Here is a 23,437-nt window from a genome sequence, read left to right as displayed (position 1 = left end):
GTCCTATCCAACAACGATGACATCAGTAACAACAACTACAACAATAAAAACAAGAGCAACAAAAGGGAATAAATGAAAGAAAAAATAAAAATAAAAAAGACCTGGGGAGTCGGGCGGTAGTTGCAGCGGGTTAAGCGCATGTGGCACGGCTAAGGATCCCAGTTTGAGCCCCCAGCACCCCACCTACAGAGGCATCACTTCACAGGTGGTGAAGCAGGTCTGTAGTGTCTTTCTCTCCCTCTGTCTTCTACTCCTCTCTCCATTTCTCTCTGTCCTATCCAACGATGACAACAACTACAGCAATAAAACTAGGGCAACAAAAGGGATTATTTTAAAAAAAGACCTGTTCAAGTTTTGTTACAATAGGTCACAAAATTAACTGAAACCATTCGTACACATCACACAGTACTACCCTATGTATAATACAAGTGATTATAAATAACCCATCCCCCAAACATTTTTTTAATCCTTTTATTATTCTTTTTTAACAAATGGCCCCAGGGATAGGGGGCCAGGGGAAGGGGGAGGAGGGGAAGTGAGGCCCTAGCCCCACAATCCCCTCCCCACCCACCCCTTTTCCCCTTATATATTTATAATCTATATACATGCCCCGGGGGAAGGAATTGGGGGGGCAAAGGGAATTTCCTCAGTGGGGTGGGGGTAACCCAGGCTCCTTGTCTCCTCGGGACCCAGGTTCCTCTGCCCGCCGGGAGGGCCTGTCTCTAGAAGGTGGCCCTGTCCGCTCCCAAGGCTTCGGCATCCAGTGCAGGGCATCAGGCGGGGAGGCCTAGAAGATAGGTACAGAGGAGTAAGTCACACTGCGAAGTCAGAGCAGGAGCTCGTACTTGTGGGGCACAGAGGTTTCCTCCTTCACCTGCTGGTAGAGCTCAACACGCTGGGTGCGGAAGACGCCACTGTAAGTGGAAGGTGGGGCCTTGAGGCGGGAATTGAGGCCAGAGAAGGACCTAATGAAAGAATGTTTTTTGAAAGCATGTTTCTGACTACCCTCACCCAATAAAGCACTAGGGAGTCAACATCCCCTTTCTTGCCTGCCAGCTGGGGGAGCACGTGATGACCCCGGTCCCCCAAGATTGCTGCTCAATTTTTGATAATCCTGGAAGGGCTTTAGTTCCACTGGGTGAAGCTGAAGAGGAAGAAAAAAGAAAAAAAAAATGTTTACCTCTCAGAATCATCTTGAGATACCGAAATTCTATTAATTCTTGGGCATTTTCTAGTACATAGTCCTGTACCTTACCTCTGCTCGCCCTAAGCTAGGAGGGAAGGGCCTGGCAGGTGAAGGCAGCACCCGAGTAGCAGGAGCAGGTGGGGGCCGCACAGCCAGACTAGGGGGCTGTAGAGCAGGGCCCACAGGTAACAGAGAAAGAGGGGGTGGGGCAGGAGGAGGTGCTGGCTGCAGGGATCCAAAGTTCACCACAGGCAGCTGTGAGTCCACCACGGGTAAAAGCATCTAACAAGAAATATGGCGGAGAGCACAGTCAGAAAACCAGAGATGACATCAAAACACATTAAAATCTGCCAGATGTTTGTCAGAGAAACAGAACAATGGGCAAATGTGGAAAATCAAAGGTACCTGTTGGGCAGGTGCCCCCGAGGGTAGGAAGCCACTTTGGCCACTAGGTTGCAGAGGAGAAGAATAAAAATCTGAAGGGGATGGCAGATCTTGGCGCACCTATGGGGAATGATGACAAAAGTCAATTCACCCCCAAACCATTCTCAGACCTCACCCCTAACCCCTGCCCACCTCTTACCTGAAGCAGAGGCGGATCAGGCAAAGGACTAGGGCAAAAAGCTGGAGGGTAGAGGAAGGAAGGTGGAGGGTAGAGAACCCCAGCCTGCAACTTCCCCAGCTCTGTTGCTTGCAAGGCTGAGAAATCCAGAAACTGGCCTTTGACTGCTACCCCAGATAGCAGTGCTGAGGGGGCAGCTGGGCCCGGGGGTAGGTACAGAGGTTGTGATCTAAAAAGAAATTGGAGTAAAAGGGAGGTAATCAGGAAGCTAGTCATTCATTCCAAACATTGCTTTTGATGCCTTCGGAGAAATAAGTATCCCCTCATCTATCTTGCCTGCAGCATGGTTCTATTTCTGTTATCTGTTATCTATCTGCTCTTACCTGTAAGGGTGTAGTGAGGGTGTCCCAGGGCGAAAGCCTCCATTGTTAGGGTGTAACTGAGAGTCCATGGTTCCCCCTGAGACCTGCAGGAGAGCAAGGCTGCAATAGTTCCAATTTTTTTTTTGGTCAAGAAAAGCTCACCCATTTTACCCACAATACAGTAAGAGCAAAGAGGAAAAAAAAAAAAAAGGCAAAAATGTTTTCAGCTACACAACTGGTGGCTTGCTTATAAAGCATAGCAAGCAGAAATGACTACTGATTTACCCAAAGGGTGATGGGATAGGAAATAGGACTCACCTGAGAACTGGGAGGCCCTGGGCTATCATAAAAAACCTCAGGATACAAGCGCTGGCCTGAGGAGCTGGGCTCTGGGCCACAGGGCCCAGAACCCATATTCTTGGATTGTGGCTCAGCTGAGGCAGAAGCATTAGGGAGCAGTTCCCAGTCTCGGGATATAGGAATGGCCTGATGAGGAGACGTTCTGTTAAAAGCAATGTCTGGGCATCCTGGATACCCCAGGTTACTTACTCCCAGCCATCTCCCCCAGCAATGGAATGCCTAAAGGTTTCCACCAGCAGCAAACTTTCACTCTCCCATGTACCTCAGTGACTGATGTTGATAGCTCCTTCTCTGCTTTTAAACTGTCTCCTACCACTAGGCGCAAGTCCGAGTCCTATGACCACGAGGAAGGGGAGATCCAGAGATTACGTGTGTTCTCCCTGTCCCACCCTCAATCCCTCCCTTCTCTCCACCCCTAGGATTACCCAGATCTAGCCCATGCAGACCTTGTCACTGGTGCCAAACTGGACTGGGGGACCAGGCCGACGGGTTGGCCGGAGGGAGCCAGGCTCTGGGCCTCTCTCTGTTCGCTGTAATCGTTCTGTGCCAATGGGGCCAGGGGGCAGAGGTTGTTCCAGGGGTAGCTCCTAGGGTGAGGAAGACAGTAAAGTTGGGTTAGGAAAGGGAAGGCCAAAAAGCCCCAGAACATATAGGCAGAGAAAGGGGAGAGAAACAGCTAAGACTTTGAATTTCCCAAACACTTCTCCTTTCTTGATCTTTTTTACCTTTCTGTCCCCATCATGGGTGGCAGGTGACCGTCTCCTAGGAGGTTCAGAGGTTTCAGAGCCAGTTGGACCCTCACCAGGAACAGCATTCAGGGTTGAAGGGCCTCCAGACCGCTTGGGAGGTCCCTCTGCTGCCCCCTTGAGTCCTCCATCTGGGGAACTTCGTTGGCTGCAAGGACCTGATGACACCTGGGAATCCCCGCTCAGGTCCACCCCACTGTCAGACTGACTCATCTGAGAGAAGTGGAAGAATGAATGAATGTCAGGGTAACAAGTATCCCAACACCTGACATGTACACAAATACACAGACTAGGGCCCAGGAGACAATTCAGTGGTAGAGCACAAGATTTGCAGTGTAAGAGCCTACAGTCAAGCCTTGGCACTATACACATGCCAGGTGAGTGGAACTAGTTATGATCCCTCTCATTAAATAAAAAATAAATCTAACTGAAGGAAGGAAATGTATTGTGAAAGCCTAGCATCAGACTCAATCCAGAAACATGAATAATATAGTATGTTCAGTGCTTCATAAAGTCCTAGCCCAGTTCAGATACTCTATTTCCATCCTCACCTCTGTGCCAGCCACATCCTCAAAAGGACTCAGGGGCTCTATCCAGGGCTCCATGGACCCAGGCTGGTAACTCTTTCGGCTTGTGGCTGAGAAGGGCACAAACCAACACAAAAAGAAAATGATCAAGATCTGAAGCACACTGCACCGAGCCCCCTAAGGCAGTTCGTTCATCCTCCTGTTTAGCTTTACTCACCAGTATGTAAATGATTCCAGATATGAGGGGTCAGGGTTTCTGTTCCTGCATCTCTGGACTCCCCCTGAGGATCTGGGCCCTCAGTTTTGGGGCCCAAGAATCCAGAGCTATGAGGAGGTGGCAAAGATTCCTAAAGGTGACAGAGACCAGAGATGAGAACATGAATTAAGCAGGGACTGGGGAATGGTAGGCTGGGACAAAGTGTGGTGAGGGCAACAAGGGAGAAATGAGGTAAGCAGGGACTAGTATAATAGAGTATATGGCATAATAACATAGAGACAAGAATAGGAAAAGAGTAAGAAAATATAACAAAACCCTTTAGGAATCACAGTAGTGAAGCATATTCTTCAGCCCCATTCTCACCTCCTGTAGCAGCTCCGGTTTTCTGGGAGGCCGTTCCCGGCGTTTGGTGGGGAAGGGATTAACCCCGGCAGAGTCCCGGGGAGTCCCACCCACCCCTCTCACCATCGGCCCTGGCTCCTCGAAGTGTGGGTCTGGGAAAAAGGGGGAAAATCTGTCACCATCTGCCTCACTCTATCAACCCTAGCTTTTCCTCCTTACTCTATTACCACCCAATACTTCCACCCTTCTCAGTGCAAACACTTAGCATTGGGGCCCCAAAAGCCAGATTTTTTTCCCCTTCTAGCACCTGACCTCCTCTGGAATAGACAGTGCTACCCGTAGCCTGTCCAGCTTACCTGAATTAATGTTGTTGTTGGCCCTCTGGGTATCATATCGGGTTGAGGGTCGAGGGGAGGGACCTTGAGGGGCTTGAGGAGGCCCAGGCTTGGATCTTGGGTGACCACCTGGTGCAGTTGCATTCCCTTGGCGGCTGCTGAGCTGGGCCAGAGCCTGTTGGATGCCAGCAGGATTGCTGTGGATAACCTGGTCCAGGCGGAAGACAGCAGAACTGCTAGGGGGAGGAGGTGGTAGAGGAAGCCCTGGAGGACGCTCCTCTGCAGGCCTGCTGAAGAGAACAGAACACTGACTCACAAATTGCTACTTTACCCCCCATAAATCAAATTCTTTCAACCTCTAAGTTAAAATTTAGGTGTTTTTGAAACTACTGAAGATCTCTGTGTAGGCATGTCCACAGAGCAGAAAGCCAAGGAACTGTAAGGATGTTTAAAAATTTTCAACTTGCTTTCCAATTAGCTTACCTATATTGGAGCATCTTTTTCTCTTTGATAGGACAGAAACTGAGACACCTATAGCACATATGTACTCAACCATGTGAGCACCCCCAACAAATATTTAAATAAATTTCACTGGACTTTATGCCTTATTAAAATTATGATTGATTATTGTCAGAGTTATTGCTGGAGTTACTGTGAAGCTTTTCCCCTGTAGGTGGGGACTGGGTGTTTGAACTGGGTCCTTGAATATGGTAATGAGGACTCAACTAGGTGCACCAACCACCTGGTCCCATACAAGGTTTTTTTTGTTTTGTTGTTTTTTTTTTTGCCTCTAGGGTTATTGTGCTGGCGCTCGGTACCTGCACTACGAATTCACTGCTCCTGGAGGCCATTTTCCCATTTTGTTGCCTTTGTTGTTGTTGGATAGAGAAAAATCAAGAGGAGGGGAAGACAGACAGAGATACCTGCAGACCTACTTCACTGCCCATGAAGTGACCCCCCCCACCCTGCAAGTGGGGAGTCAGGGGCCCAAACTGGGATCCTCGCACTGGTCCTTGAGCTTTGCTCTATGTGCACTCAACCTCATGTGCCACCACCTGCTCCCCTCCTTACAAGTCTTTATAACACCTAACTACCTTCCTACACTCTCCCCCCACCAAGTTTTTAATCTTTAAATCTGTTCCTACATACCTTCGGTTTTTTGGAGATGGCCAACTTCTCTTGTCCCCTCGTCCAGGGCCACTCCTCCCTCCAGGACCCCCACCTCCTCCACTGCCACCACCACCGCCAGCTTTGCCTCCTGGGCCTGGGCGCCGGTTCTGCCTTTCCATGCCTGGTCGCTGACTTGAGAAGCTCCGCTTGCTCAAATCCTTGGCTCTCTGGCTTAAATCTCCACGAGTCAAGGTTGAAATGCCTGGTGCAGTTCCACTGCTCCCGCTTCCCATAGCTTTGGGTGTTAGCAGTGCTGGTGGGGGAGCCTCCTTGTCTCCCCGACGCTCACTGGCAAAATCACTGCTCTCTGATGCAGTCTCCCATTCCTCATTCGCTTGGTCTGAGTTCTGGTTTGAAAGATCAGGAGACTTGGCAGCTGCCCTGCGAGGAGGTGGAAGCACTGCTACTGTGGTGAGAGCTTCCTCTGAGAGAGGAGCAGAGGCTGGAAGGGGTAGGGGAGAGGGCTTAACCTCTGCCCCTCTGGCAGCATTCTCCCGTTCCTGTTTCAGTCTCCGGAAACGAGGTGGTTTGTCCTGCTGCTGAGCCCTCCCATGCCGTCTCCTTCGGGGTCGCTCCCCGTCTTCTACACTCATGCCCATATTGCTGCCTCCATTGTTACCTACCCGGGCCATGGGGGACAGAGGGCCTGGGATTGGTTTCTCTTTCAAAGGTTCCTTGCTTGTTGGCAAAGGACCTGTAGGCGGCTTCTTGGGAGCCAGGGGTTTGGTTGGAGGGCTCCAACCTGGGCAAATGGGTGGAGGTGGACGTCCTCCCCCTCGGCCCCTGCGTGATGGCACCCCTCTGGGAGTGAAAACTCGTCCACCTCGGGCGGTGGAAAATCGAGCTGGGGCTGGTGAAGGGGGGGCTCCTGATAGTGGGGGAGCAAGAGGAACCTGGGTGAGCATGCCTTCCTTAGGTGGTGGGGCCTCCTTGTCCGAGGGGGCCAGATCACTCTCATGGGTCTCGCTGCCTGTTTCTGAGCCTCGCTGGCGGCGACGCTTGGGGATTTCTTCATACTCCGAACCCTCACTTCGTGTCTCACTGGCTGTGCGGCCTCGAGGAGGATGATTTGGGCCTCCTGCCCCACCTCCACGGCCATCATCTCCTCGGAACTCTCTGTAACTACGGAACTCTCTGCTTCTGGTTCCCCGACCCCGACCCCCATATGTTCCCCGAAAACCCCTTCCTCTGGCAAAATACTCCCCTCGGCCCCGACCCCGGCAAGAGGTAGGACCCACTCTCTCATAGGAATAGTCTCTCCTAAGTCTTGGAGCAGGAGAAAGATTTCCGCTGGGTGGGGTCTCTTTGGGCCCTCCTATCTTCCCCTTCACTGTCTTGAGTGGGTCTGGCTTTGGGACCTTGGGCGTTTCATCACTCTGTTCAAGGGGCTTGGGAGGCAGCTCCTCAACTTTAGTAGGTGGTGGGGGTTTCTTTATAGGTCCAGCCCGGCGGAGAGGAGCCCCAGGCTCCTCTGGAGGTATGCCACGACGACTACTGCCAGGACGAGGGCCCCAGCGGGTTTCAGTGCGACTCTCTCTACGAGGTGGTGGGGGGCCTTGGCCACCAACTCCACGAGTGGGCTTTCGGCCTGTTTCAGGCCCTGTCAGTTGTGGAGTTTCTTCCTTGGGTGTTTCCTTCTTTGGTGGTGGAGTTTGTATCTTGGCCACTTCATCATTGCCTGGAGGCCAGGGAAGTGGACGGCCCCCTGGCTGTGCTGGCTCCTCCAGAGGGAATCGAGCAACTGGAGGTCCAGGGGCTCCGTTCTCAGGAAAGCCTGGGTAACTGGCCAGATAGGGTGGTGGGGGAGGCACAGGAGGGGTCTCGCTCCTGAAGGGGAAAGAGAAGAATATAAATAAGTATCTCCAAGTAAAATAAAATGGAATGAGGTAGGGTAAGGAAGCACTTTATTATGACCCAGGCACTACCTACCCTACCATCTCACTGATAATCCAAAGTATTGAATAGCTCTTTTAGACTAGGTCCTTTCACTAGGAATGCACCCACTTCTCACTATTCACCTACCTTATTCCCTTATCATCCTCATCGACAGCCTGACGCAGAGGGGAAGTAATCGGACGGGGTTCAGCAGTTGTGGTGGTGAAGACATCTCCTACCCAGGCCAACTTTGGATCCACTGGTGGAGTACCCCGATCCCGTAGGAGTGGAGGTGCATGACGCTCAAATGGCTCTGAACTTGAGCCCCCACTGTCTGAACGCTCCCGGGGAACCAAGCCTGAGGAATCAAAGTAAGAGTAACCCCCTTTAATGTTACTCTTCTCCAGCTTAAGTGTCTGCCAAATGTAATCCTGTTAAGTAAATGCCAATTTTCCCCCTCTTCAAATGAGCTACTGGGGAATGAACCAAGAGTTTCTCCTCACATATACAGCACCACTGAGCAACTACCGAAGGCTAATCCTTTTATTCTGTATGCGAGACAAAAGGGGGGGGGGCTGGGCAGTAGCACAGCAGGTTAAGCACAGGTGGTGCAAAGTGCAGAGACCGGAGTAAGAATCTCGGTTCAAGCCCCTGGCTTCCATCTGCAGGGGAGTCGCTTCACAATCGGTGAAACAAGTCTGCAAATGTCTTTCTCTTCCTCTCTCTGCTTCCCCTCCTCTCTGCATTTCTCTCTGTCCTACCCAACAATGACATCAATAACAACAACGATAAAACAAGAGCAACAAAAAGGGGGAAAAGTAGCCTCCAGAAGCAGTGGATTTGTGGTGCAGGCACTGGGCCCCAGCAATAACCCTGGAAGCAAAAAACAAACAAACAAACAAAACAAAGGAGAGAAAGAAAATATACCAAAGCACTGCCACACCATCTATGGTGCCCTATGTAGTATTGGCTATCCCCTAGGGCCTCACATATGTTAAGGCTTGTGCTTTACTGACTGAGCCATCTTCCTCTCTTAAATCTTTGATAGAACAGAAAGAAACAGAGGGAGGGGAGGCAGAGAGGGAGAGAGAGACAGAAACCTGCAGCCCTGCTTCACAACTCATGAAACTTTCCCCCTGCAGGTGGGGACCAGGGGCTTGAACCTAGTACTCTGTGCACTTAACCAGGTGTGCCACCACTCGGCACCGTCCCCCCATCTTTTATTTTAACCTTGCCTACTTTGATGAAACAGGGTTATCCAATCAACTTCCCTATAAACAGAGCAACTACTCTAGCCCTACCTACAAAGGACCACTGTTTACTTGTTCCAAGTTCATTCTTTAAAAAAGAAACACACGCCTTCCTTCACTGGCAACCCTTCAGTCTAATACCCCAATATCCATTTCCTAGAACTGAGAGATTTCACATTCCACCTTCTGGTTTGCTGGTGGTGCTGGGGATTGAGCCTGGGAACTCAACATTCCACAAATCTTCTATGTTCCTCTTACCAGAGGGATGCACACTGGGAGAGTAGAAATCCAGAGGGGGTCGTCCCTGCAGAAGCCGAGGATCTACATAAGGAGGAATCATCATCCATCGAGGATCAAAGTTCATTGGAGGCATGGGTGGGGGCCGGCCTAGAGCACCTGGGTATAAGGCCTTGGGGGGTGGTGGTGGGGCCTGTGGTGCTGGCACAGCCCCCATGGTCACAGGCTGTGGTGGTGATGGGGGCACTGGAGTAGGTGGAACTGAGCCTTGTTGATGCTGCTGCCACTGTTGCTGTTGCTGCTGCTTTAGGAGCTGTTCCTAGGTAGAACAAAAGGGGGAAGAGAAAGACATCAGGAACCCTAATGCTGATCCAAATACAGAAGAACCAGCAGAGAAAACAGTTATTTTGTCCAGTAAGACAATACCTGGACTAGATGGAATTTGAAATGATATAGAACTGATAAGAGAGACTAACTTATGAACTGAAGCCAGAAAGCAGCCTTTAAGAGGGGAAGGAACTCCATTTCACCTGCTGCTGCCGCTGGAAACGAGGAGGCAATGACTTCTGATATTTGGGATAGCCCAAGCCCTGGCTGGGGGGCTGCCGGGATGGACCAACCACATCACCCTTGGATTCCACCTTTGGAGCTGGAGGTGTGGAAGGAGAAGGAACCTCTTCTGGTGGTTCAGGGCCCTCTTTTGAGAGCAGCTGGGGTTCCACTACATTAAAGAGAAAGCAGTAATCAGAGAAGTGTAGTCTTCCAACAGTTAACATCAGATTTTCAGTTCTCATTTCTAGCTCCTTCTCTGAAGATGTCTTTTTTTAAAAAAAATATTTCCGTTTGTTGCCCTTGTTTTATTGTTGTAGTTATTGTTTTTGTTGGATAGGACAGACAGAAATGGAGAGGAGGGGAAGACAGAGAGGGGAGAGAAAGATAAGACACCTACAGACCTGCTTCACCGCTTGTGAAGCGACTCCCCTGCAGGTGGGGAGCCGGGGGCTTGAACTGGGATCCTTATGCTGGTCCTTGCACTTTGCACCACCTGCACTTAACCTGCTGTGCTACTTACTGCCTAACTCCCAAGATAAGTCTTTTTCATATGAAAATTACTTCATGGCCTCTTTTTTAAAATTTTTAAAAAATATTTTCCCATGGAGTCCGGCTGTAGCGCAGCGGGTTAAGCGCAGGTGGCGCTAAGCACAAAGACCCGCGTAAGGATCCTGGTTCGAGGCCTGGCTCCCCACCTGCAGGGGGGGGTCGCTTCACAAGCGGTGAAGCAGGTTTGCAGGTGTCTATCTTTCTCTCCCTCTCTCTGTCTTCCCCCTCCCCTCTCCATTTCTCTCTGTCCCACCCAACGATGATAACAATAATTACAACAATAAAACAACAAGGACAACAAAAGGGAATAAAATAAAATAAAAAAATCAAGATTTTATATATAAAAAAAAATTTTCCTTGTTGTTGCCCCTTTATTATTATTGTTGTTGTTATTATCATCATTGTTGGACAGGACAGAGAAATGGAGAGAGGAGGGGAAGACAGAGAGGGCGAAAGACACCTGCAGACCTGCTTCACTGCCTGTGAAGCAACTCCCCTGCAAGTGGGGAGCTGGGGGCTCGAAGCAGGCTCCTTATGCTGGTCCTTGCACTTTGTGCCACATGCGCTTAACCCGCTGAGCTACCGCCCGACCCCCACTTCATGGCCTCTTAAGAGTAAATGGGGGAGTTGGGCGGTAGAACAGTGGGTTAAGTGTAGGTGACACAAAGCACAAGGACCATGGTAAGGATCCCAGTTTGAGCCCGTGGCTCCCCACCTGCAGGGGAGTTGCTTCACAGGTGGTGTAGCAGGTCTGCAGGTGTCTTTCTCTCCCCATCTTCCCCTCCTCTCTCCATTTCTGTCATATTCAACAATGACATCAACAACAACAACAACAACAACAACAACAAAAAAAAAACCAAGGGCAACAAAATGGAATAAATATATATAAAAAAAAGAGTAAATGGTGGTAGCAACAACATACCCTGAAGCCACCAAAATAAGACACTTTTAAAAAGCGTATTTTATTACTTGATAGAATTTGAGAGGGGAGAAGGTGACTGAGATGGAGAAGCACAGAGGTACACCTGCAGCCCTGCTTTCCCCCAGAATCTTTCCCCCAGAGGTTTGAACCTGGGTCCCTGCACACTGGGGTTTTGTTGTGCTTTACAGAAAGTGGCCTTAAGCTACTTCCTCTATCTTGAGTAGCTCTGGATTTTAGGTCTCTGGGAGTTGCATCCCCACTGCTCAAAGGGACTAGAAAGTTATTACTAGCTCCCAACTAGTAATAATACCTTTCCTCCTTAGCTACCTGCAAAAACTTTTTTTTTGCCTCCAGGGTTATCGCTACATCACAAATCCACTGCTCCTGGTGGCCATCTCCCACCTCCCCAACTTTTGTTGTTATTGTTGGATAGGACAGAAAGAAATTGAGAAAGGGGAAGACAAAGGGGGGAGAGACAGACATCTGTCTGTGAAGTGACCCCTTACAGCTGGGGAACTAGAGACTTGAACTAGGATCCCTGCACTTTATACTATGTGCACTTAACCCAGTGTGCTACAGTCTGGTCCCCTAAAAACAATTATTTTTCACCCATGCCAAAGGCAGTCCAATAAACTAAATTAATTGACTTGTACTTCATTTACTGTCTATCTTACCAGCTACATCCTCTACCCAAATAGTGGAGAAACCTGACATATAGTAGCGCCTATCCTCCGTCTACATACCTGGACTGGCTTCAAAGCTGCCACTGCTGGTGCTACTGGCACTGCCACCACCACTCACTAGGGTGGGAGCTGGAGCCACACCTGGAGTGGGAGTGGACCGGGCAGGAGGGGCCTGTGTTGGCTCCTCTGGCTCTTTCTCTGGCACTGGAGCTGGTGCAGATGGAGGGGCTGCTGGAAGTTCTTTAGGGACTGTAGGTGGCTGAGCAGGAGCAGTGGGGGCAGGTGGGGGTGCTGGCTCTGCTTTGAGGCGCTTGTCAGGTGCCCCAAACTTCTCATCAAGTCTCTTGAGCTTCTCAGCACAGGCTGCCCGTCGCTCTTCCTGCATACGCCGCTCCTCCTCTTCTCGCCGTCGTCTCGCCCGCTCCACGGCTAGGGAGATCTCGGATGAAGACTGTTTTCGACGCTGGCGCCATGCTTCATCCTCATCCTCTGGTGCTGGGGGCTTACAGGGAGGGCCTCCACGATCCTGTCAATAAGCAGACCCAGCAAGGCGAGAGGGGTCAGTCATTATATTTCTCTTTATTAGTGTGATCAACTGCCTCTACTGTCTCTAGCTAGGGGCTGATGGCCTCTGAATAGAGACAATATTATCATGACTTTTTTTTTTTTGCCACCAGGGTTATTGCTGGGGCTTGTTTGCCTACATAACTCCATTGTTCCTGATGGCCATTTCTCACTCTTAAGGTAGAGAGGTAGAAAAGGAAAGAGAAAGAAGAGATACCAACCGATGCACTGTCCCAATGAAGCTCCCATCTCCACAGGTGTTCCCATGTGGTAGTTAGGACCTTGAACCCAGGCCCTCATGCATAAAAGTAGCCACTACCTGGGCTCCAACTTGTTTTTCATTTTTTTTTTTTTAATTTCCCCATCTCCTTTCAGAAATAACCAGGCCTTCTTGTTCTTCAACAGTACTCATATCTTTCTTCATCTTCATACCCTTAAACCTGGGAATACACTAAACCTCTTCAGAGACTTTCTATAATGCTATACTGGTAGCCCATTTTTAGCCCTCCTTTCAATCTCTTCTATTACTGTTGCTTCCATCACTCAGCTGGCACTAATTTCCCACAAGTGATCCTCTGAACCCTTATTGTAGACACTCACTGGGTAGTCCCCGGGGGGGCCCCAGTTCCCGGTGGGGCCCCGATGTGGGGGCGGGGGAGGTTTTGGGGCAGGAGGTCCCTGTTCTGTCTCTGAAGGCCGAGGGGTCTCTGCCCAGGCAGTCTTGGGAGGGGGCGGTTCATTGCCAGGAGAATTGCCCTTCTTGCTATCAGCTTCTGGAGGTCGTTCCTCAACAGCAGATGACTGGGATTCCTTGCTGTGAACAGACCAACAATATGATTAATATCAACTGCACCCCAGTTTCTTCAAGCATTTATTACCGTAAGGGAAAATGACCTCTGTCCTCCTCCCCAGAGGGTCCCAACTCACTGGCCCTCCGTTCCCTCTTCATCGGAGTCTCGTCCATCTTCCTCATCACTGAACTTAAGCTTTTCAGTGTAGTCAACCTCCTCATGCGCCCCTGAAGGGAAAGAGAATATTAGTAAGCCAAGCATTCTGCTCTCCAACTGAATACCATTTGCAACACAGGAAGTGTCTTGGAATAATGTGAAGGGATGGATGCACCTATTTCTCTCCCTCTAAAATTTAGATCTACAATGAGTCTCATCATTCTTAATCTCAGGTTTTTTCCTTTTTAAATTTATTTTTATTTTTTATTTTTACCAGAGCACTGATCAGCTCTAGTGTGTGTGTGTGTGTGTGTGGTTGAACCTGGGACTTTGGAGCCTCAGGCATGAGAGTCTGTTTGCATAACCACTGTGCTGTCTACCCTTGCCCAATCTTCTCAGGTTTTTATCAGGACTTGGTTTCCCTACATTGTTCTCCTGCACTTAAAATTTGTTTTTCTCCCAACAATACCACCCCCCACCAGATTTTATATTTTAAAAAATACTTGTAAACTCCTCTGGTAGTATTCAGTAAACTTTTGTTTGTCTGTTTGCTTGCTTTTTGGGGGTGTGTGAAAAATACTTGGTAAACATCCACTTACCTGCCCAACCATCATCATTCTCCTGATCCAATTGGTCAAACTCTTTAAGGTTATCTTCTTTCAGAATGGAAGGCCGACCCACAGGCTCTACAAGGCGCATAGGTGGCCCTGAGCCACGAGGGCCTGCCACACGTGGGAAACGACTGTAAATGGAAAGGCAGATGGGAGAGAAGATAAAAGATGGCACGTTGTGGGAGTCAGATGGTAGCGCAGCAGGCTAAGCGCAGGTGGCGCAAAGCGCAAGGACCGGCATAAAGATCCCGGTTCAAGCCCCGGCTCCCCACCTGCAGGGGAGTCGCTTCACAGGTGGTGAAGCAGGTCTGCAGGTGTCTGTCTTTCTCTCCCCATCTCTGTCCTCCCCTTCTCTCTCCATTTCTCTGTCTATCCAACAATGACAACATCAGTGACAACAATAATAACTACAAACATAAAACAAGGGCAACAAAAGGAAATAAATATTTGAAAAAAAAGATTGCACGTTGTATCACCTCCTAAAAGAGCCTCCGAACTAGAAAACAATCTCCCCCTCCCCCTAATAGACTCTCCATGTCCCCAAGCACGTATCCTTTCCTAGATCACTCACCTAGGTCCATCAGGAGTGGGGTATCGATAAGGCCCCTGGGGTCCATAGGGCGGAGGAAATGGGAGATAGGGAGGGTACATCTGGAAAAGGACCAGTAACAACAGTTGTTCAGAGGGATAGACAGACAGCCTGTCAGCTCCTTAAGCCTACCATCATCCTCCCTATCCACCCTCTGTCAGGGCTCCTGCTTTACAGCTGATCATTCCAAAAACTAAGCCCTACCTTTCCAGCTCCCATTTACCCAGTCTAAATTAAGATGTTCAAACTCACAAAGGGCGGCATCATTCCGCGGTAGGGAGGGAACTGGGGTGGGCCTGAAGGTTGCAGGCCCCCCCGGGGATCATGGCCATGATGAAGTTTGGAGTCCGGGCCCTCCAGCTCATCAGGACCACGTCCACCTCCGTCCCTCCAAGTTGTAGAATCTGTATTTTAGAAAAAGCAGAGAGTAAATATAGCTGAGAATAGTAGACAACTTCAATATGGAATAAGGCAATGTCCTAACCAAAAGGTAAACCACTCACCCACCCACAACTGGTAGCCACTCACTTTGGGGGCGGAGGTTTGGTCCGGGCCCAGACGACTGTTCGGCAGACTCCCTTTCCTTGGCAGCCTTGTCCTGGTCGCCAGCCGCCTGCAGGGTCGGAAATTCCTCTCGAGAGAATCGCGACAGTAGGTTTGATGCCCTTCCACCTATTGGGTTCAAGGTGCAGAATAACAGAAACATTTGGCGAGGAAGGCAGAGGTCTCTTACAGATACTATATTATCAGTTCCTGTCTTTAAACTCACCCATATTAAGAGTTCATTTCTTCCTTTTTTTTTTTTTTTTAAAAGATTTTACTTATTTATGAGAAAGATAGGAGAGAAAAAACCAGACATCACTCTGGCACAGGCACATGTGCTGCCGGGGATCAAACTTGGGACCTTATGCTTGAGTCCAAAGCTTTACCACTGCACCACCTCCCGGGCCACAAGTGTTCATTTCTTCTTCTTCCTCTTCTTCTTTTTTAAATATTTATTTCCTTTTGTTGCCCTTGTTTTATTATTGTAGTTATTATTGTTGTTATTGATGTCGTCGCTGTTAGATAGGACAGAGAGATGGAGAGAGGAGGGGAAGACAGAGAGGGGGAAAGACAGACACCTGCAGACCTGCTTCACCGCCTGTGAAGCAACTCCCCTGAAGGTGGGAAGCCGGGGGCTCAAACCGGAATCCTTACGACGGTCTTCGCACTTTGTGCCACCTGTGCTTAACCCGCTGCGCTACCACCCGATTCCCAAGTGTTCATTTCTTAAGGATTAGGTCAGCTATGGTGCACTCACCCCACATTCATATAAACAGAATAAGGTATCCAAATTTTAGTCAAAGAAGACCAAAGACATTTTTCTGGTGTTATAGTGAAGGGTTTCCGAGCCTACTACGGTGCCCAGACAGCACTCCCCAAATAGTCACGGCCACTCACCATCTCCATGTGCTCCATGGGTGACGCTGGCTTGCGCCCAGGACTTTACCCCGCTTGGAACCGAAGGAGTGTTCTGGGGGAGATAGAAGTAATAAATGGCAATGTAAATGAGGAAGCTGTTCAAGTCATTCAAGCTATACAAAGCAATTCTTGTCTTCTATCCCTTTAGGAATATTTGGTTTTTCAGACCTCGGGGGCTGTTGGGGGTCGTTTCTGTTGGCTGGAGGCAGGCGTCTGTGAAGCCGGCAGTGGCTGCGATTCCGGCGGCTGAGCGGTTGAGGCATCGGAACTAAGGGGATAGCAGGATGGGAAGGTTATCCAGAACCTGAGATGCCTCCCTACTTCAACTGGTGGAGGATAGGAACCGAACCCAGGCCCATCAGTTTACAAATGCTAAGATCAAATATTATAACCAACTGTAGTGCACAGACTGTCATCTATTCTCAATGCTTAATTTCCAACTGATAGAAAGCTAAAGGTACCATTTCTCAGTCGTCTACAGAGCCCTGGAACAGGCAGGAAAGGGACTTTCCTCTTAGTCACTGGCTTTTATGGTCAAGCTAGACCAAGTCCCAGTTCATCCTTAAATTCAAAATTAAAATACTCATCACTCCAGAGCCCCTAAGTCTCTCTCTACCTCTTGGGGTCGGACTGCTCCTGTTTGCTTGCCCATCCTGTTCCGTCTTTCGGCACTAGTGAGACGTTTGGGTCATTGCCTTTGTTCTCAGCTTTCAGGCTTGGAAGATTGGCAGGGGGTGGCATACGCCGGGCAATAGCAACTTTCCCGAGACTCTGCAGGCCATGGCGAGGGGCAACTAGAGAAAAGGTGGAGAGAGCGTGAAAAAATGCCTCACGTGGAAGATGACAGCCTCTAAATTTCATTTAGCCATCCTCATTCTCTTCCTTATCACCAAGCTCCTCACTGCAACCATCCCTTTCTTTGCCCTTGATAATTTCTGAAATTCTACTGAAAAGGCCAAGATACACAATATGCCACATCTTTGTGGGAAGGTTGATCTTGAACCTTCAGGGAGCAAGCTGGTCCAAGACTTCTCCAAATCCGCATTGCTTTACCTCCAATTCTTACATGTCCAGAGATAAGGAACTAAAGACACGCCTTTGGAGGAGGATAATTGATACTGATCCAAAGCCCATCATCCTCTATGGTACCCAAGTTAAAGGAAGTCTCTAGAATTCCTATAGTTTTTTTTTTTTAATTTTATCTATACTATAGCTGTTTCCATTCAAAGAAATTTAAAATGTATACCCCATTCATGCCTAGCCTCCAAAAATTAGGAGCACCTTTGAAGGTCCCTCACCAGTGGGTTTCTGGATCTCTAAGGACTTGCCCTTATATGTATCAAACAGGTTGAGCGAGGAATACTTCTTTCCATCCTTCCCCTTGGCAGTCGGCCCCAAGCGATCGGACATTGCGCTGGAAGCTCATTGAGTACGTTGGGTCCTGCAGGCACCTCCCCCAAAACGTGCCGGAGCCTGTGGGTCAGACACCCAGTGTGTCAGTCTCTGCTGCCTTTACAGACCAACAAAAATCCTCAAAACTCCCTTTCACATTTATTTGGGACCTGAATATTTGTTGTCTTTTTTTCCAGAAGAGCAAACAAATTCCCAGTCCCAATAAGCAACTTACTGCTCAGCACCAACAGAGCCCAAATGTCATGTTCCCTCTTTTCCCAGATCTCCTGCCAAGGAAATTACAAAACCAAATATATTCCTACTATAAACACTCCCTCCTCCTCTGACAGTCCAAGAGGTAACTGCCTCTTCCTTCTCACAAAGTAGTAATCTCTTCTCCCCCCACCAAAATCATTTCAGAGACTAGAATCAAACAGAGAAGTCCAAGCTTCAAAGAAACAAAACAAAAAGGCACTTGCAAGGATCAGAGCTTTAGATACTCTATGTATTGCGGCTCCCTTTTAAAAAAAAGAAACCAGAGCACTGTTCAGCTCTGGCTTATGGTGGTGAACCTGGGACTCTGGAGCCTTAGGCATGAGAGTCTCTTTGCATAACCATTATGCTATCTCCCTGCCCAGACATCAGCTCCCTGTGCCCCAGGTTCCATTCCCAGCAGCTTCACACCCATCCGGAGGTTTGCAGGATGGTATAATGGATTTTACAAGCTTGCTCTGCCAGACTAGGGGCTGGTGCCAGATTCCTCATGGGACAATTGGGGCTCTACATAGCACAAGCTACAGAAAACCAAGTATTTGGAGTACCCCACCTCAAACCCTGGGGGGTGGAGGGATCTTTTATCCAAATATAACACGGGTAGGATCTGGTTTACCCTTTGTAGATGTGAGAACAACAAAGCAATGTGGAGCCCCCTCTAAAGCACGCTGTAACCATGGGGCCCAGGCCAGATTCAACTTCATTTTGCTAAGCTCCATGAGAATCACCAGCAATCATTTCTTTCTGTCTCCAAGCTGATCAGATTCTCCATCAGCAATCAGTCAGTTTCTGATGACCAGGCAGGCACTCATGGGGTGGTGGGAGATGGTGTAAAGGAAGAGATGGGAAGGCAGTGAGAAGAAAACAGGGAAATCAAGGCAGATACAGGATGAAGACCAGAATCATTGCGAACAGGCTAGATGAGAAGAGGGGGGTTGCTTTGTAGGTGCCTAAGGAAGTGAATCTTCGAGAGTAAATATACGAAAGAAAAGGGATGACAAAATCGAGAATCAAACTGGAAAAGGAGTCAGTATGAAAGCAGACAAGGAGTAACACAAACAGGGATGCAAAATAAGACAGCAGTGTCAAGAGACCAAGGAAGGTGTGCGGGGGGGGGGGGGGGTTAAAAACGAACAGTAAGGAGTAGGAGTATGAAAAAAGCAGGTGGTAAACTGAAATATGCAGAAAGCTAAAGTACGGGACAAAAGCAGGGTTCCACAGTGCGAGTGACTCAACGCAAACAGGGAGGTGGGGGGCGACCCCATCCACAGCTCTAGGTAATGGGGGGTTTCAATATGGAGGCGAGAAGACTACCGGAGGGGACCGTCGGGCGCGGCACATCCCAGAGCGACGGCGGGGAAGGGGGCCCACAGACAGAGGTGAGAAACTAGGAGAGGACAGGAGGGTGGAGAGTTACAAGCCTAAGAGGGGGCCACCCTGGAAGCCGGGACCGTGAGTGGCGAGAGGGAGACTGCAGATTCTGAGGGGAGCGCTGGAGGTGCGGGTTGCCGGGCGGGGGTATCGGAGGGGGAGGGGCAGGCAGGTCCCGGCACTACGAGGACAAAATGGCGGCGGCTAATGGCAGCTTCTCCTCCTCCCCCCCTCCCCGCGGCCCGCCACCGCCACCGCCACCGCCGCCGCCGCCGTTGCCACCACCGCTCCCGAACCGGAAAAGGGTGATAGCGCTCCACTCGCCCAGACTCACCTAGCCGGGTGCGCGGGGGCCCGGGACCCGGGCTTAGGGTGTCCCCGGGATAGGATGGCAGTGGGGCGGGGGCGGATGGCGGCGGATGGCGCCGGGTTCGGCTCCTCCCGTCTCCCTCGCTCACTCCGCGGCTGGGCTCCGACTAACGGCCCATCCGGGCAACCGCCGCCCCCGGGAGCGCACCCCCACCTCCCGCCTCCCTCCGCGCCTAGGCTCGCCCCTTAATTTGCATAAGGGGAGGGGCGCTTCCTACCCTATCCCTCTTTACTTCCAGGACTGTCCTTATTTATTAAAAAAAAAAAAAACGCAAGCTGGGCGCGGGAGCTGGCCTATATAATTTGCATAAATAGGAGGGGCTTACAGGTGCTAAGATGCCGGTTGGCTGAAGAGGCGAACACGGCGTCGGCCGTTGAGACGTAAAGAGGGATAGTGATAGGAATGCGGCGCCGGTCAGCCAGGCAGTTAGGGCGCAGAATTTGCGCGACGGAGGGGTGGGGGTGGGGGAGAAAGTGTTGGAGTGTGCGTCGTGAGTTCGTGGGAAGATGGGAGCGGATAGACGTAGGGACGCCGAGAGTGGAAGGAAACGATGCAAGGCCTGTGGCGCTTTCAGCAGAGGAGTCGCAGCGAGAGGACTAGACGGAAGGGATTAGCTGCCAAGAGCGGAGCTTACGTAACCAGGGAAACTTCCCAACTCCCGCGTGTCTTCGCGAGAGGTGAAAGCGCCAGAGGGGAGGGGCCATCATTTATTAAACTCGTCATGCAAATGAAGTGATAGACAAGCCAATCCAAATGTCCAAGGGGGAGTTTTGTGGGCACCGCTCTGCGTTGGCATTCTTTGGGTAGTTCTATTTATTTACATAATGTATGTAAATCGTTTGAACAAAGATAGGTTTAGGAATGGTCTCATCTTCAAACTCTTGGAGGCCTATTGGCCTCCAAGACGAACATTCAATTTTGTGACCTATGATTTTCATGATTATATTTGTATTTGATGTTGGCAGTTTGCTGGATTTTAACAACGGCTTCCATTCTACGAAATGCGGTACTTCCTCCTCTTTTGTCCTCTGCTAATATGCCGTACTACCAGGTCAGCAAATATTTCAGCAACTATTTTGAAGGCACCAGTGATAAGCACATAATATTATAGAAGCAGAGGGATAAAATCAGACTAGGTAGGGATACAGAGGATTTTAGAAAAAGACTAGAAGATAGCTCAACCAGCAGGCTGTGTGCCTTGCCATACAGGAAGTCCTAGTTGGAGCCCCAACACTACATGGGAGTGTGCCAGTATAGTGTGCTCAGGTACTGTGGTGGATCTCCTTTTCTCTCTGCACCCGAAATTAAAGTAATGAAAAAAATTGACCCGTAAACACTTGTGCTAGGTCCTGATAACCGAAAAGAAGAAAAGGTGATCTTAGAGTTGTGCTAAGTAAGGGATGGTGGTTGTTCACAAGCGGTGAAGCTGAGCTGTGCTGCAGGTCTCTTCCCCCCCACCCCCCAATTTCTCTGTCTTTATTCTAAATAAAAAAAGGGGGTGGAGAAACTCTAGAAACATAAACAAGAATCAGGGTCAGTAAGGTAGCTCACCTGAATAGTGTGCCTACTTTGCCATGCCTACTACCCAGGTTTAAGCCCTAGTCCCCACTGTGCTGAGAAACCTTTGTTGTTGTAGTATCTTTCTCAGCCTCTCTGTTCATGTTTCTCACTGAAAAAGTTGGCCTGGAGCAGTGAGCCATAACAAAATTGGTGATGAACTAGGTTCAGGCCATTGCGACCACAGAGGAACGCCCTTTACAGCACCTGGGAAAGCCCCATAAATACTGGAGCAGTGCTGTGGTGTCTGTCCTCTGCCTTTCTGAGCCCAGGAGATACAGGAAGATAACAGTGGTTATGTAAAAAGACTTTCATGCCTCAAGTTTCCAGGTTTAATCTCTTGACACCATCATAAGCCAGAGCTGAACAGTGCTCTGGTAAGAAAACAAAGCAGAACTTGAAACTTTTTTTGTTTGTTTGTTTTTAATAGAAAATAAGGGAGTTGGGAGGGATGCATTGGATAGAAAATAAGGGAGTTGGGCGGGATGCATTGGATCGACCTTCTCGTGGTGCATCCCGTGAGTACCCATTCATTGGGGAAACTGACGATCCTTCCTAGCCGACTGAATCCACATGGATCCCAGTCACTTTCAAAGCCAGCAACAAGCAGCTCCTGACAGCTTTCTACCTGACGCTGTTGACTGGCTACGGAAGAAGGGCAAACGTTAGAAGAAGAAGAAGGGAGTTGGGCGGTAGCGCAGCGGGTTAAGTGCATGTGGCACAAAGTGCAAGGACTGGTCAGGATCCCAGTTCAAGCCCCCAGCTCCCCACCTGCAGAGGAGCCCCTTCACAGGTGGTGAAGCAGGTCTACAGGTGGTGAAGCAGGTCTGCAGGTGTCTCTCTGTCTCTCTTCCTCTCTGTCTCCCCATTCTCTTGCAATTTCTTTCTGTCTCTATCCAATAACATAAATAAATAAAATTTAAAAAAGAAAATAAAAAGTCATGAAAATATAACAATTGTTATGAATTACTGAACTTCACATGGGAAGGTGAGGAAGTGAAAAATATAGCATAGGAACTCAAAAAAGATATTGTGTCCTTTGGGACAAAAAGGATGGAACAGGAGGTAATTATGCTGAACAAAATAAGAGATGAAAGACAACTACCAGATATTTTCAGTCATATGTGGAATCTAGAGATTTGGTATACATGAATTTGGGTGGAAAAAAAAACAAGCAAACAAACTATTTCTAAGACTTGTGAACTATGGTGTTTATCTTTGGGAAGTGGAAGTATAGGGATACTGAACTATGGTGGTGTGGTATTATACATTATAATCTTACAATATTGTAGCCTACTAATCACAAATAAAAAATGGGGAAAAAATACTACATAATGAACGTGTAGGATTTACATGGGTTTAGGACCCAGGAGCAGCACAACAGCACACCAAACTGCTATCCCCAAAATTGCAGGCTTAATTCCCTGCATCATCATATGTCAGAGCTGAGCAGTGTTCTGGTCTTTTCTTAAATAAATTAGCAGCCCAGGAGTTAGCATAGTGGTTGAAGCGTTAGACTCCCAAGCACAAGGTCCCAAGTTCAAGCCCCAGCATCTCATGTGCCAGAATGGTGCTCTGGTTCTCTCTCCTGCCCTCTCATTAATTAAATGTTTAAAAAATTAATTGATTAATGATTTATAGGGACTGGGAGATAATTCACCTGATAGAACATATACTTTATCATGCTTGTAGACCTGGGTTCAACCCTGGCTACCACATGAAAGCACCAGGTACAAAGGGAGGTTTCACAAGAAGTGCAGTATGGCATTTCTCCTCTCTATCCTTCTCTGTCTCTCATCCACTTGGCAGTCAGAAAAATAGCTCAGCTAACAGAACACTGAACTTTCTAGCCTGAGGTTCCTGGTTGGATCCCAGGTACCACACATCTTGAAGTGACACTTTGGCATCTCTCTCTCTCTCTCTTTCTCTTTCTCTTTCCTCTCTGCCACATGTATAATAAATAATTTTTTTTTTTTTAAAAAGACATAGAATGGGGAGGTAGCTCAGTGAGGCCCCACATTTGACCCTTAGCACTGTATAATACTGGAGCTAGTTCACTGTCATAATTTAGTAAAAACTAGGGTGGAGGTAGATAGCATAATGGCAATGCAAAGAAACTCTCATGCCTGAGGCCCCAAAGTCCCAGGTTCAACCTCCTGCAACACCATAAGGCAGAACTGAGCAGTGCTCTGGTTAAAAAAACAACAAAAACAATATGCATGTGTATTTAAGCAACTTTCCCTTATCGGTTATAAATATAATATATGTATATACATAGCATATATTTGATACACTGTATACAGAATATATCTATATACATAAGAATACTTCTATATGTAGAAAAAGTAACACCAGTTCTTCCATTCATTCAAGTTTTTTTTTTCTTTTTCACACCAAGGTTATTGCCAGGGCTCATTGCCTACATAA

The 23,437-nt window shown here is 48.8% G+C and overlaps 2 protein-coding genes and 1 non-coding gene across 7 annotated transcripts in view; 1 reads left to right on the top strand and 2 right to left on the bottom strand.

Moving 5' to 3' along the window:
* Positions 1 to 330: 330 nt before the first annotated feature.
* On the bottom strand, positions 331 to 19,623 carry PRRC2A (proline rich coiled-coil 2A). Of its 3 annotated transcripts, none has more exons than XM_060189448.1 (31): positions 19,418 to 19,623; positions 17,376 to 17,520; positions 16,664 to 16,841; positions 16,216 to 16,315; positions 16,027 to 16,099; positions 15,115 to 15,258; positions 14,839 to 14,990; positions 14,569 to 14,648; positions 13,986 to 14,128; positions 13,367 to 13,457; positions 13,040 to 13,253; positions 11,936 to 12,401; positions 9,700 to 9,890; positions 9,191 to 9,488; positions 7,830 to 8,040; positions 5,787 to 7,634; positions 4,659 to 4,927; positions 4,324 to 4,454; positions 3,961 to 4,090; positions 3,768 to 3,853; positions 3,196 to 3,429; positions 2,917 to 3,057; positions 2,733 to 2,804; positions 2,429 to 2,596; positions 2,132 to 2,214; positions 1,770 to 1,977; positions 1,592 to 1,690; positions 1,256 to 1,468; positions 1,050 to 1,144; positions 875 to 965; positions 331 to 787 (listed from the first exon to the last, which is right to left on the bottom strand). In XM_060189448.1, the coding sequence occupies exons 2-31, from the start codon at positions 17,455 to 17,457 to the stop codon at positions 647 to 649; spliced, it is 6,432 nt and encodes a 2,143-aa protein (XP_060045431.1). In that variant the 5' UTR covers positions 17,458 to 17,520; positions 19,418 to 19,623; the 3' UTR covers positions 331 to 646. The 3 variants fall into 3 exon arrangements, with proteins under 3 accessions (XP_060045431.1, XP_007537206.2, XP_060045430.1); XM_007537144.2 differs by having other exon boundaries at positions 17,346 to 17,520; positions 19,418 to 19,622; XM_060189447.1 differs by having other exon boundaries at positions 4,659 to 4,924; positions 17,346 to 17,520; positions 19,418 to 19,622.
* Positions 17,026 to 17,156, bottom strand: LOC132538521 (small nucleolar RNA SNORA38). Its single transcript, XR_009549874.1, has one exon. It is a non-coding gene; the product is annotated as a small nucleolar RNA SNORA38 (small nucleolar RNA).
* A 114-nt stretch (positions 19,624 to 19,737) lies between the features above and the next one.
* NCR3 (natural cytotoxicity triggering receptor 3) overlaps positions 19,738 to 23,437 on the top strand; it is a 47,572-nt gene continuing 43,872 nt past the window's right edge. The window contains exon 1 of one of the 3 annotated variants that reach the window (XM_060189451.1): positions 19,738 to 19,833. The gene's annotated coding sequence lies outside the window, so the exon portion shown is untranslated. The other 2 variants (XM_007537172.3, XM_060189452.1) reach the window with 2 other exon arrangements.

The sequence above is a fragment of the Erinaceus europaeus genome, chromosome 4, assembly GCF_950295315.1.
Source record: "Erinaceus europaeus chromosome 4, mEriEur2.1, whole genome shotgun sequence".
Lineage (NCBI taxonomy): Eukaryota > Metazoa > Chordata > Mammalia > Eulipotyphla > Erinaceidae > Erinaceus > Erinaceus europaeus.
Note: the sequence above shows the minus strand (reverse complement) of the source record. Positions and strands in the feature narration are given on the sequence as shown.